This window comes from Pseudophryne corroboree, chromosome 2, assembly GCF_028390025.1.
Source record: "Pseudophryne corroboree isolate aPseCor3 chromosome 2, aPseCor3.hap2, whole genome shotgun sequence".
Classification (NCBI taxonomy): Eukaryota; Metazoa; Chordata; class Amphibia; order Anura; family Myobatrachidae; genus Pseudophryne; species Pseudophryne corroboree.
Window position 1 is genome coordinate 376,620,392 of NC_086445.1, and position 14,202 is coordinate 376,634,593.

The window sequence follows — 14,202 nt, forward strand, 5'->3', positions numbered from 1 at the left end:
ATTGCAATTTTTCACCCCATAGATGGCCTCCACCTTCAACCGATATGCCCCCTTAGCAGTTATTGTCTGGTGATCCCTGAAACCATACATAAAAACAGATTTTTCTCAGATGTCAGGGATCTAAAGACTATATCTCCCCCATCTTGTGTCAAATAAAGAAAATTGATTCAATATTTAATGCAATAGGTGGTCTACTTTTTAAAATGATAAGCCTTGTTGGGCTACCATATTAATCCTACACACAGCAAAAGGTTTAAATGGAGAATGCTATTTTTTTTTTTAAAATTAGACCCAAAATGTTTTCAGGAGAGAATAACAAGGGGTTGCCGCTTTGTTTCTATTTGCATCAATTTTTGTGGGGCTATGCAATTAGCCCCAGTTTTTTTTCCACCCAAATTATTATTTTTTTTACTTTTTCTTACGTAAACATATAGGATTTGCAAAAAGTTGCAGATCTATGTATGCTCAGTGACGCGATCTGCCAAAAAAATACATGCTTATCACAGACTTGGTTTCGCCTGCCACAAAGACCCCAACAAGTATTTTTTGTGGCGTTTAGAAGACACAAAAAATAAAGTTTTCCTTTCGGTCCCCCTTTGTGAAATTTCAATAAAACTTTTTTCGCCATTTGGCATGGATTTTTTTTTTTTTAAATGTTTGACTAAAACGGTTAATGTTATTTTCTAAAAAATAGGATTTTAAATTACCTACCGGTAAATCCTTTTCTTGTAGTCCATAGAGGATACTGGGGTTCACATTAGTACCATGTGGTATAGACGGGTCCACTAAGAGCCTTGGGCACTTTAAAAAATCAATAGTGTGCACTGGCTCCTCCCTCTATGCCCCTCCTACCAGACTCAGTCTAGAAACTGTGCCCGAGGAGACGGACATATCCAGAGGAAGGATTTAACAAAACACTGGTGAGATTTGAACCAACACACACACACACACGAGGAAAGCAATGCTAACCAAACCTGAACAGGAACAGCTGAACAAACATCATTACTAAACGAAGTAACAGAGCAGGAAACACAAAGCACTGGGCGGGCGCCCTGTATCCTCTACGGATTATGAGAAAAGGATTTACCGGTAGGTAATTAAAATCCTATTTTCTCAAACGTTCTAGAGGATACTGGGGGTCCACATTAGTACCATGGGGATGTCCCAAACCGGATGGGAGAATGCTGAGGTTCATGCAGAACTGATTGACCAAACTGAAAGTCTTCGGAGACCAAAGTATTGAACTTGCAGAACTTCGCAAACGTATTCGAACCCGACCAAGTAGCTGCTCGGCAAAGTTGCAAAGCAGACACACCCCGGGCAGCCGCCCAGGAAGAACTCACCGACCTAGTAGAGTGGGCCTGTACTTTAGGAATCTACAATCCTGCCGATGAATAAGCATGCTGGATAGTAAACCTGATCAAGCGAGCAATAGACTGCTCTGAAGCAGGACACCCAAGTTTCTTAGGGTCATAGAGAACAAACGGCAAGTCTTATTTCCTATGATGAGCTGTCCGCTTCACGTAGATCTTTAAAGCCCTCACAACATCCAAGGACTTTGAGGTAGCAGAGGTGTCAGTAAGCACCATAACCACAACAGGTTGGTTGATACGAGTCACAGACCTCACCTTAGGAAGAAATTGCTGACGAGTTCTGAGATCAGCTCTATCTTCGTGAAAAATCAAATAGGGGCTTTTGTGAGACTACGCCCCTAGTTCGGACACACGCCTTGCAGAAGCTAAGGCCAAAAGTGTAACGGTCTTCCACGTAAGAAACTTTACGTCAACCTCCTTTAAAGTCTCAAACCACTCCGATTGTAGGAACTGCAACACCACGTTCAGATCCCAAGGTGTTGTGGGAGGCACAAAGGGCGGACGGATGTGCAGAACCCTCTTCAAAAATGCCTTAACCTCAGGGAGGGAAGTCAAGTGTTTCTGGAAGAAACGTAGACCCACATCCACACCTGACTGTAGAAAAAAGGAGAAAACGTCCCAGCTGCTCTCTAAATAAAATCAAAATAGACTAAATGGTACATTTCAATTATATGTAATACTGCATTAGCGCCCGATCAAGCAAGTCTGTCTGTATTGCATATTGTTCCAGTTGGAATTCCACTGCAGAAAATTCCATGTTTTCACATCACGAGACATTTATTTTTAAATACGGAGGTAATGTTTAGACGTTATCCCTCTCCTGGCTTGGATAAGGGTTGGAAAAACCCTGTCCGGAATACCTTTCCGAGATAGAATTTGACGCTCAACTTCCATGCAGTCAAACGTAGCCGTGGTAAGTCTTGATAGACGAACGGTCCCTGTTGTAGAAGATCCTCTCGAAGAGGCAGAGGCCACAGATCCTCTAGGAGCATCACCAGTAGATCCGCATACCAGGCCTTTCTTGGCCAATCTAGAGCAATGAGAATTGCTTGAACCTTTTCCCCTTTTTATTCTTTTGAGAATTCTTGGGATCAATGGAAGAGGTGGGAACACGTAAACCATCTGGTAGACCCGTGGAGTCACCAGAGCGTCCACTGCCACTGATTGTGGGTCCCTTGACCTGGAACAATAACGCTTTAGCTTCCTGTTGAGACGAGAGTCCATCACGTCTATCTGTGGAATTCCCCTCCGTCGTGATAAGGACTCGAAAACCAGCGGGTGAAAGCCCTACTCTCCTGAGTGGAGGTCGTGGCTGCTGAGGAAGTCCGCTTCCCAGTTGTCTACTCTCGGAATGAAGATTGCCAACAGCGCCACCGCGTGTCTTTCTGCTCAGAGTAGAATTCTTGTATCCTCTGACATTGCTGCTCTGCTCTTCGTTCCACCCTGTCAGTTTATGTACGTTACTGCCGTCACATTGTCCGACCAAACTTGAATGGCGTGATCTAGAAGAAGATGCTAAGCTTGTAGAAGGGCGTAGTATATGTCCCTTAGTTCCAGAACATTGACCGGAATAATGGTTTTCTGGACTTGACCATTTTCCTTGGAACTGTTCCCCCTGGGTGACTGCTCCCCAACCTCTGAGGCTCGTATCTGTGGTCAGCAGAATCCAATTTTGAATCCCGAACAGTCGACCCTTGGTCAGGTGAGGTCTGAAGCCACCCCAGAAGAGAAATCTTGGCTTTTGACGACAGACGTATTCTCTGGTACATGTGAAGATGCGATCCGGACCATTTGTCTAATAGATCCAGTTGGAAGGGCCTTGCGTGAAACCTTCTGTATTACAGAGCCTCTTAAGAGGCGACCATCTTCCCCAGAAGGCGAATACACAGATGCACCGATATTTGGGCTGGTCTTAGAACATCCCACCCATCGACTGGATTACCAATGCCTTTTCCAACAGAAGGAATACCTTCTGTTCCTCCGTATCCAGTATTATCCCCAGGAACAGAAGCCTCCGTGTTGGTTCCAGGTCGGATTTTGGTAGGTTCAGAATCCACCCGTGATCCTGAAGTTGTTGGGTTGAGAGGACAATGCTGTACAACAACCTCACCCTGGATGGTGCTTGTATCAGCAGGTCGTCCAGGTACGGTATAATGATCACTCAATGCTTGCGGAGGAAAAACATTATCTCTGCCATCACCTTGGTAAATACCCTCAGTGCCGTGGAGAGGCCAAATGGCAGGGCCTGGAACTGGTAGTGACAGTCCTGTAGTGCAAACTTTAGATAAGTCTGATGAGGCGGCCAAATCGGAATATGAAGGTACGCATCCTTGATATCCAGAGACACCAGAAATTCCCCTTCCTCCAGACCTGAGAACACCGCTCTCAGAGACTCCACCGTGAACTCAAACACCCGCAAGTACGGGTTCAGTGATTCAAAATGGGCCTTACCGAACCCTCCAGTTTCGGAGCCACAAACAGGTTGGAATAATAACCCTTGTTTTGTAGTTGAGGTGAAATTGGGACAATGACCTGAGTCTGTACCAGTTTTTGAATGGCTGCCTGTAAAGTCATACTTGCTTCTGGAGAAGCTGGTAAGCCTGATTTGAAGAATCTGTGAGAGGTGGGAGTTCCTGAAACTCCAGTTTGTATCCCTGGGTGATAAGGTCTTTTACCCAGGGATCCTGGCCAGATGTGGCCCAAATGTGACCGAAATAACGTAACCGGGCTCCCACCTGCCTGTCTTCCACGCAGTGTGGTCCACCATCATGCCGAAGGCTTTGAGGAAGCAGTTACGGAGGTCTGTTCCTGAGAGCCTGCAGCTGCTGGTTTTCTGGATTTACTTGTATTGCCCTTGAAGACCATAGAAGAACCTTTGGTTTTGCTTTTAAATGTTGCTGTCCGAAAGGACTGCAGAGTTGGAGCAGAGTAGGTATTCCTAGCTGGGGGTGCTGCTGAAGGAAGGTATGTAGACTTACTCACGGTAGCCTTGGATATCCAACTTATCCAGTCCATCTGCAAACAAGGCCCCACCTGCGAACGTTAGGCTCTACACGCCTTTCCTGGAATCCGCATCCGTAGTCCACTGGCTTATCCATAAGCCTCTGCGTGCTGACACAGCCATGGCAGCGATGCATGCATTAAGTAGGCCTATTTCTTTCATGGCCCCCACCATAAAATTCGCAGAGTCCCGTATATGTTGCAGGAACAAACCGATCTCTTCCCTATGTAGAGAATCCAAATAATCAATTAGGTAACCTAACTATTTTGCAATGGCCCTAGTGATCCATGCACGAGCAATAGTGGGTCCCTGGGTCATCCCCGCAGCTGTGTATAGAGATTAGAGAGTTCTCTTGTGGTTAGCCGTTTCCTTTAAGGTGGCTGTGCCTGGGACAGGTAAAATAACTTTACGTGACAATCTAGATACAGATGCGTCCACGATCGGATCAGAAACTTTTCCTCTGGATTTATTGAAGACACCTCGAACAGAGAATTTACTCTTGATGCTGAAAAAATAGCTGAAGAGCTCTTCTTCACATAAAAAAGAAAAATTCCTCCCCGTCTACTGTCACCTTATCAGGAAACTGCAATCTAATAGCGTCTATCAGCGATTGCACTCCGAGCCAGAGCAGCATCTACCCCCCTATATCCACCTCACCATCCCCTGCATCTGAGGCATCGCCATGAGTGTCAGCCTGTAAGATCTGGGCCAGTGTACCTTTTGTGGACATATGGTAGGGGTTTGAGGTGCTGGTGTGGGAGCTGAATCTCTATTCATCAGGTCATCCACAGACTTTAAGTATTGTGTCTCTTTCTCAGTATGGGATAATTTATTGAATATATTTAATTATACCCTTATGGAATGCAACCATGTTGGGTCAGAACCACTAGCCTGAGAATGTGTACCGAGTACAGTGTAATGATCCCCCAGGGGAAGAGAAGCACTCTGCTGTGTAGGAAACACACTCCTTAGACATTGTAATGTGGAAGTTTTCACACACACGCAACCAACAGAGCCCCCTAGGGAGACACAGAGTTATGAGAAGACCAGCCACACAGCACTCCTTTAACTAATAATAATCTCAGCTGGGCGCAGATTAAGTACCCTTAATAGGGTATTAGTACTTATAATACTGCTCCCGCCCTCTTTGTGGAGGGGCTGCGCTTCCATGCCAGCGCCGTTAATGTGAGCTGCAGAAAGAAAATGGGTCTGGTGAGCTGCTGAATCCGCTCACAGTGAAGCCCCGCCCCCTTAATGGCGCTCTGCTTCTCACTTTTTTATACTGGCCTGAGGTAATTTTATATCCTACAGAGGGTTAAAAACAGTGTTAGGTAAGTCCGCCAGTGGGGGTGTACATTGGTGGGTCAGCGCGCCCCTCACAGCGACACACACACGTCTGTGTATGTCCTCTGAGCCCCCTGGAGTGCAGCCTGCACTCAGAGCTGCACTCCTACCCTTGTGCCGCCATTCCCGCCAGGGACCTGCTAACCGGGACGCCGGCGCTGTACTCACCACTCTTCTATCTTCTGGCTCTGTTAGGGGAGGTGGCATGCTGCGGGAGGGTACGCTCACCGTGGTGGGGCTTGCGAATGACTCCCTCAGGAGCTCAGTGTCCTGCCAGCGGAGAAACGGGACAATTAACTCTTTAGGAAGTTGGGCCGTTCTCCCCCCTAAGTCCCACAAAGCAGACAGGCTGGTGCAAATCAGACCTGCCTGAAAACAACAAACAGAAAATAAAGGTAGAAAACTCTTCAGGAGCTTCCCTAAGCGTGACCGACTCCTCCAGGTACATTTTCTAAACTGAGTCTGGTATGAGGGGCATAGAGGGAGGAGCCAGTGCACACTATTGATTTCATACAGTGCCCAAGGCTCCTAGTAGACCCGTCTATACCCCATGGTACTAATGTGGACCCCAATATCCTCTAGGATGTAAGAGAAATATAAGGTTTAATTTGTCGAAGTATAAAAAAAAAAAAAAAGTAGTGATATGGATGTTGGAATGTGACGAGCGCTAACTTTGGAAACTGACCTCAGCGCATGTTGAGAAAAGCAATAATGCATATTTTAATGGATATAGTACCTTAAAGTCTGCACCCAATTTTTCAAACTAATGGCGGGAGACAAGTCTTCATACTTTAATGTAGACAGTACATCAAATCTTACAATCCCATCAGATCCGTGCTGTAAACAAAGAATTATATACACAGTATTAAAGCCAAAGTTGTGAAAGTAGAAAAAAAATGTGTCGCATACTGTAGGGATGTTGGCAAATACTGTATCATTATGATGGAATTTAAGCATTCCTTTAATCCTTTGTGTCCTCCATCTGTATATGGGGATATATTTGCGCCGAAAATAAGTGGAAACAGGAGGGTGCCCGATACTATCTCAAGGTAACTGGATTCCTGACTCTCTGCTGCTGCTCTCAAAAACAAACAAAAAACAACAAAAGGTAAGGGGGGAGGGGGGAGCAGAGGGTTGGGTGGTAGACCGCCCCTAACATTTGAAAAACCAGAAACCACGAAAGTGCGCAAAGACAGAAGTACAATAAATAGTAATTTTAATAGAACATGCATAAATATCCTTTTTGCATCCGTCTGCAGTACGGAATGTCCGGCTCCCTCCAAATGTTGTTATTGACCTCCTTGCTGTAATTTTAGTCCAATAGATGTTAATTAACAAACACAAGTTATATCTCTGGAATAGGGAGGTTTAAGTATATTGTGTATTTTTAATACTCCACGTCTCTAAACCTGGCCTCAGTGACTATTTGATTCTCCTAAATATCTTGGTTGTCCGTAACACACTGGTTTACTGGATCTGCACAGTGAGGCACATACTCGGTGAATATTCTCTCTCTATATGCGGTGAACGTTTTATCTATGAGATTTCTTCTGGTATCTCCAATTCATAAAGTGGCACAAATACCTAAGACAGGGGTGTCCAAACTTTTTGCAAAGAGCCAGATTTGGTGAGGTAAAAACGTGTGGGGGCAGTCCATTCAGCCTGACATTCTTTGAACCAGTAATCGCCTCAGAAGACTAAACAAATAACTTGTCTTACCTGCTCTAATGTGAAGGGTGATACTGAGATCTCGAGTGCAGTAAGTAGGCCAGGTCTGGCTCAAAGACAGTGGTTCTGATGCGCAAGATGTCACGCAGGTGGCAATCACTTAAGTCTTGTCCTCACATGGTTTTTGTTATGGTTCATAACAGAGAATGTCTTCTCGCACAAGTATGTAGAGCCAAACAAGCTCAGCATTTTCTTAGCAAATGTTCGAGTTTCTAGGAACCTACTTTTATCCAGAAGCGGTGAAAAAAGTTGACAAGAGGGAGCTGTTGGCACCGACTGTGACACTCGGTGTCACACTGCAGCTCATGAGTTCCAGCTGCAGATGGTCAGGAGCGTTATCATGAACCACAGAGAAAGGAGAGGAAAAAAAGTGTGATCTCCTTTTCAATCGCTGCAAAATCCTGAAAGCGCTGTTGAAACTCCTTAGCCAAAGACGAGATGTCTGATGCATACCTCCGCATTTACGCACTGATATTGTTCTCTGGAAAACTGGTCATTATTTCCTGCAGCGATGGGAAATGTGTGGTATTGGGCTTCATTTGTGACAAGTGTCCTTGGAAAAGTTGCAGCCTGGTCCCAAAAGCACGTTGATACTAGGGTGGCCAATCCCGGGATCGGCGGGTTCCCGGGATTTGGGGCCAAAATCGCCGGGATTTCAATCCCGGGATTGGAGCTTCCAATCCCGGGATTTCGGGACTGTGCTGCGCATGGCGCTGTTTTATATCTCTTCCAGGCAGCGCTGAGTACTCGGCTCAGACCCTGCCTGGCTGTGCCGCTGTGCGTGGCGCTGCGTGATGTCAGAGGTCACATGGCGCATCGCAGGCACATGCTGTCTCGCCCCTTTCAGCAGCTCCCGCCAGCGGCCAGTCATCTTAAGCAGAGGTGGAGACTGCCTCTGCTTCTCACAGCGCGACAACAGGCTCATCAGTAAAATGGACGGATGGCCGGCCCCGGACTCGAGGGGTAGTCGGGAGTGGAGACTAGAGGAGAATGGAGCCCAGCAGCTGCCGACAACTGCCTGCAGCAGTGTCAGAACAGCGCCACACTGTCCAGCAGTCCCATGCCCAGTTAGGAAGTGCATGCTGCTCTTTTGGAGAGGGGAGACTTAGAAGATTGCTACTGTATTCAGACTGGGTGAGTCAGTAAAGTTATTTTATTCCTGGGGGTGGGTAGGGGTAAAGGGGTGGTAGGGTTGTGTGCAATGGCCATGATTATGATAGTTTCTGTCACCCTGTGTTGTGAAGGGGGGGAGGGCTGGGGACATGGAAGATACTGTATTCCTGTGGGGGACTGGAGCAGGGTCCATGAAAGGTTTTTCTGTTTTTTACTGTGGGCCTGTGCTGGGCCATGAATGTTATTTATTTTATACCTGTGGTGTTGGGGCCCTGGATGAACCCTAACACCTCAGGAATAAAATAACATTCATGTCCCAGCACAGGCCCAAAGGAAAAAGATAAGACTTTTTTTTATTTTTCTGTGGGCCTGTGCTGCTGGGCCATAAATGGTGACTTTTTCCTGTGAATACTGTTGTTTCAAACCATAATTTGTGCTAGTCAGTCATTTCTATTTTAGAAAAAGTAAAAAATACATATTTTTCTCATTGACCTACTCAATCCCGGGGATCCCGGGATTGAGCATTTTTCAATCCCGAATCCCGGGATTGAAAAAACGGTCCGGGATTGGCCTCCCTAGTTGATACATAGATAGATATATATCTCTCTATATCTATGGGGTCGATTCAATTCACAGACAGTTGAATAGCGCCGGGAATTAGCTCCCGGTGCTATTCAATTCAGCTCAAGTTGAATCGGCGATGGTCCGTTCTCCCAGACTCGTTCCCGCCGCTATTCAACTGTCGGTAAAATTGAATCGACCCCTATTTGTTTAGTTTGGATAGAGCATAAAATTAGGATCACAGACGTTTTCAAAACAGCCACCGCCGCATGTGTGCCGTCCCAGTCTTACTGCAGAGACCCAGGAGAGCACAGTAAACTAGCTGGCAATTCACGGCAGAAGCAGGGGTCCAGCAGAGCGGGGACGTCTAGTGGAGGACACCACTAGCCGCTTCACGTCATGCTGGGTGTCTCTGTGTGGTCCAGGATGCCCGCGGACAGGGCGCACTGTGCTGCGGATCCCGGCCTAAGGGGGAAGGGAAGGCCGCAGGAGCGAGTTTAAACACTCCTCAGCTCCGCTGCTCAGTCCCCTTCGGTCTCCTTAATATCGGGTGAGCAGTAGAGTGGGCTTAGCGGGGAGAAGATGCCTGCTTTAGCTATTATTGGGTAGCCCTTGAAGGAGCAGAGCAGAGACACGACTCTCTAGCCTTCAGACGCCAGGCCACGCCCCTAAAACAGCTGTCACAGAGGCTGCGGGCCGGTGGAAATTTGAGCATGGGAAGCAATTGGCCCCTGGGCCGGACTTTGGACATGCCTGCCTTAAGAGATATATCTGACTTATTTTAGCCGCATTGATCATCTAGAATTAAGCTACCACAGTTACAGTGGCCAAGTCACTGGTTACTTATCGTATTTTTTTTTCTGTTGAGATATAGCTACTTTATGGGATGTATTCAATACATGTCGAATCCTTTCCGATGGAAAGGATCCGACATCTAAGTGTTCAATGAGCGGCAAAATTAGACCGGATTTGGCCGTTCACAACAATGCCAATCCGACTTTTATTAAAGTCAGATGGACATTGTCGGAAACCGTGCTAAAACCTGTCGGATTTGGCCGCCTTTCCGACAAAACGCGTGGATTTCCGACAAGTCGGAATTTCCGACTTGTTGGAAAATAGGAGGCAGCATTGAATATGTCGGAACCCCTTCCGACCTAAAAAAGTCAGAAACGGACGTCTTTCCGACAAGACAGCAGTTTCCGACTTCAGTTGAATACCCCCCTATATCAGTCACCATCTCCACCCGGGGCGGGGATATGCAACATCACTGATCCATTCATTGTTTTTATTTATGTCGGTCATGTGGCTTAACAACCATACGGTTTGTCATTTATGCAGTACAGGTTGCGTATCCCTTATCCAAAATGCTTGGGACCAGAGGTATTTTGGATATCGTATTTTTCCGTATTTTGGAATAATTGCATACCATAATGAGATATCGTGGTGATAGGACCTAAATCTAAGCACAGAATACATTTATGTTTCATATACACCTTATACACATTATACACACAGCCTGAAGGTCATTTTAGCCAATATTTGTAATAACTTTGTGCATTAAACAAAGTTTGTTTACATACACACAATTCATTTAGGTTTCATATATACCTTATACACACAGCCTGAAGGTCATGTAATACAATTTTCTTTATAACTTTGTGTATTAAACAAAGTTTGTGTACATTGAGCCATCAGAAAACAAAGGTTTCACTACCTCAGTCTCACTCAAAAAATTCCGTATTTTGGAATATTCCGTATTTCGGAATATTTGGATATGGGATACTCAACCTGTATTTGTTTGAGCAAACTAACTTTTATGAAACCCATACAAATATATTCAAAGGACTTAACCTCAAAATCACCTACAGATGTATCTTCATACACCAAATGATGCAGTTGTGCCAAACAGTCCGTCTCAGCACACCAGGTCCTGCGAGACACTGCTAGCATCAGGCATCTTTTGTGCCAAAAATGCATCTTAATCGCAACACAATGCGGCTAGGACACACAAGGAGACTGTCCATTAATTTATTATGCAACACTTGTACTTGTATGTGTTTGTGACTGACTCTGTATCTGCATATGAAGGAGTTACAATACAGCAGCTGCAGCTTTTTTCCAATACAAGTTCTATTGCGATCTGCATACAGACTCAGTCGCATGAAGATATATAAGTGTTACATATCAAATTAATCAGCAGAGTCTCTCGGTGCGTGTTATCAACTCAGATGTATTTTCAGCAACAACAAAAAAAAAAAACATCTGTAGAGTCAAGAACCATGTGAGGCGACAATGGCTAGGTGTAAGGCTATATTCCCAAAAAAAGGCAAAAACCAACATGTTCTTCCATACACTGGCCTGTATATGGACCTTGAGAGGTAGGTAATTTTCCCTAGCAGAAGGTAGAAGAGGAGTTTAGAGGGAATTACTGGGCCACAGAACTATAGGAGGATCCAGGGAATGGTCTGGACTAACTTTTTACACACTTTTTAAAAAGCAACAAGGTAACCGCATTGAAAGGAACAGGCTAGCAGAAACAATGTGGTACTGCAATATCATTATAAAGTGAAAAATTGTTCTTATATAAATGTAACTTACAATATTCAGCTGAGACAGTCCACAGGCAAGCCCATGAAAAGAAACTGTGTAGTCAATCGTGACATCACTGAGACTTGCCCACCAACGTGCAATACAAAATTCAATGGTCTTTCCACTCTGTAATAAAGAGATGTAGCAATGAGCTAACAAAAGTATCCATCCAGCCCAAAATTACAGCAAGATATGCATGGAAATACAAAATATGCATAGAGCAATTATACTCATACAGTCATCCTTTGCCATCGTGCAGGGCACAATATAGAACAATTGTATACACAACAAAAAGTTTTAATACATATGGAAGAATGGAATTAACAAGTAAAACCTTTGGCGCTCGTGGTGAGTTGCTTTTCTTGGAGCAGCTAATACACCGGGGTTAGTTAGACCCTATAACTAGAACAACAATAATCAAGAATAAGCGCTGGGAAACTGGATAGGAAAATTTCTCACAATTTTAATAGTGTGATATGAAAAATTGATAATAATAATTACTGTTGCAACAGATGATTAAAAGGAATATATATAATAAAATTAGGGCATAGCATAGCACTGCAAAGATTTAAAAAGTCCCATATACTTTATAGTATGTATATAGTTTGCCGGTACTCAAATGAGACAGTTCATCCTCAAAGATTTTTTGCCACAGTCCAGGAACAATAATAGCGAATGGAAAAGTGAAAACTGCAGTTGGAATGACCTTACGTAGCTAGGTTCAAGAGGCTGCTTGGTCCAATTTGTAGCTCAGGTCCAATGGTGCAGATGTCCAAATCGCTGATGAGAGGAGTTCCTATATCCGACTTCTAGGCGTTTGTATGGGGATGAAGAATCAGAGTCCAGCTAGTCCACCGACGCGTTTCGCTGTTTTACACAGCTTTATCAAGGTGATTGTAATGCAGTGACTGGGTGCCCTTTATATAGCAGTGCTAATAGCCCATACAGAACAGGTGTGACAGATTAAGAACATTTAGATAATGTTAAAAATTAAATTCTATCCAGTTTCCATAAATAGTGACAGACACTAAGACTGAAATATCAATAATTCGTAAGGTTTTTATTAATATAAAGCCTATTTTAAATGAATTCGATGATTGTGAAAAAAGGTTCCCGATCACGTGATCGCGGAACCATTTCCTATGTCTGGAACGCAAACTTGTTCCAGTTTCCTGTGTGTGGAACGCACAAACACACCCAAAAAATCTTTGAGGATGAACTGTCTCATTTGAGTACCGGCAAACTATATACATACTATAAAGTATATGGGACTTTTTAAATCTTTGCAGTGCTATGCTATGCCCTAATTTTATTATATATATTCCTTTTAATCATCTGTTGCAACAGTAATTATTATTATCAATTTTTCATATCACACTATTAAAATTGTGAGAAAATTTTCCTATCCAGTTTCCCAGCGCTTATTCTTAAAAAAGTTTTAATACACCCAAATTTCTACAATTTTCATTGAAAAATGTACACAATTAAATATACTCTGAAATGAAAGCATAGAACACACACAAATTGGAGAGAAAAAAAAGTACATAGAAAAAATTAAACTCATTTTGTTAAACAAAATGTAATTTAAATACTTTACTCAAAGTAGCCAACTTTTGCAGATATAACCACTGAACACTTGTGACATGTTTTCCACAAACAAAATCAAAACATTATTTGGAAAGTTCTTTCCAACACTGCAAACGTTCCCACAAATATGTTGCTCTTGTAGGTGGCTACGCTTGAACACTTCTGCCAGTTCTTTCCAAACCAGCTTGACGGTACTTAAGTCAGGTGACTGCACTGGCCATTCCATGATGGAAGCCTACTCTTTTGTTCTCGAAGGAAGTTCTTTCAGAGCTCAGAGGTATGCTTTGGGGCCATGCAATGCACTTGCAGATGTGCCACAGGATGGTAGTCCATTACCAAATCAAATGAAAAGATGAGCGGGTGCAGTTCTCTCTCCCGACCTTTACGAGTCCGGATCAGGGTTTCCCGCCGGACTCTATTCACAAAATGAGGCAGAACTTCATCATCCCGCTGTCAGATTTTCACAGGTTTTGGATTCTATAAAAAGGTCCCTGGTGATCGGCGCCATCGTCACTCCAGCTGTGAAGAGTGTACTGGACAGACGTGTCTGTCTCAGTACTGTGTTGTCTGGCATGAGGCGGGTGCTCTGTCTGCTGTATCGTTCCAGAGGTGCCAAGTTTGCTGCATCAGTCCAGGGGTTCCCAGTTTGCTGTATCTGAAAGGGGTGATCTACCCGTTCACCCAGGGGCTCCACCCCAGTGTAAAAATTAAAATAAAATAAAAGCTAAAAACAAAAAGGCAGTATTTTTTTTGTTTGTGCTGTACCCCACTGTGACATTGGTGGTCAGACCGCAATATATTATTTCGTACTCCTACACGAATTGCGTAGTGTTCGATTACTACAGTATTTCTGGCGCACACACGTATTGCGCGACGCTGTGGATGAAGTAATATATTTTATTTCCT

The 14,202-nt window shown here is 44.3% G+C and overlaps 1 protein-coding gene across 2 annotated transcripts in view; it reads right to left on the reverse strand.

Annotated features, from left to right (window-relative positions):
* TPP2 (tripeptidyl peptidase 2) overlaps nucleotides 1–14,202 on the reverse strand; it is a 329,315-nt gene that overhangs the window by 121,618 nt on the left and 193,495 nt on the right. For both annotated transcript variants that reach the window (XM_063953225.1, XM_063953224.1), the window contains exons 18-19: nucleotides 11,719–11,835; nucleotides 6,455–6,555 (exon numbers count right to left, since the gene is read on the reverse strand). In XM_063953225.1, coding sequence (XP_063809295.1) covers nucleotides 6,455–6,555; nucleotides 11,719–11,835 — 218 coding nt within the window. The remainder of the gene's footprint in view (nucleotides 1–6,454; nucleotides 6,556–11,718; nucleotides 11,836–14,202) is intronic.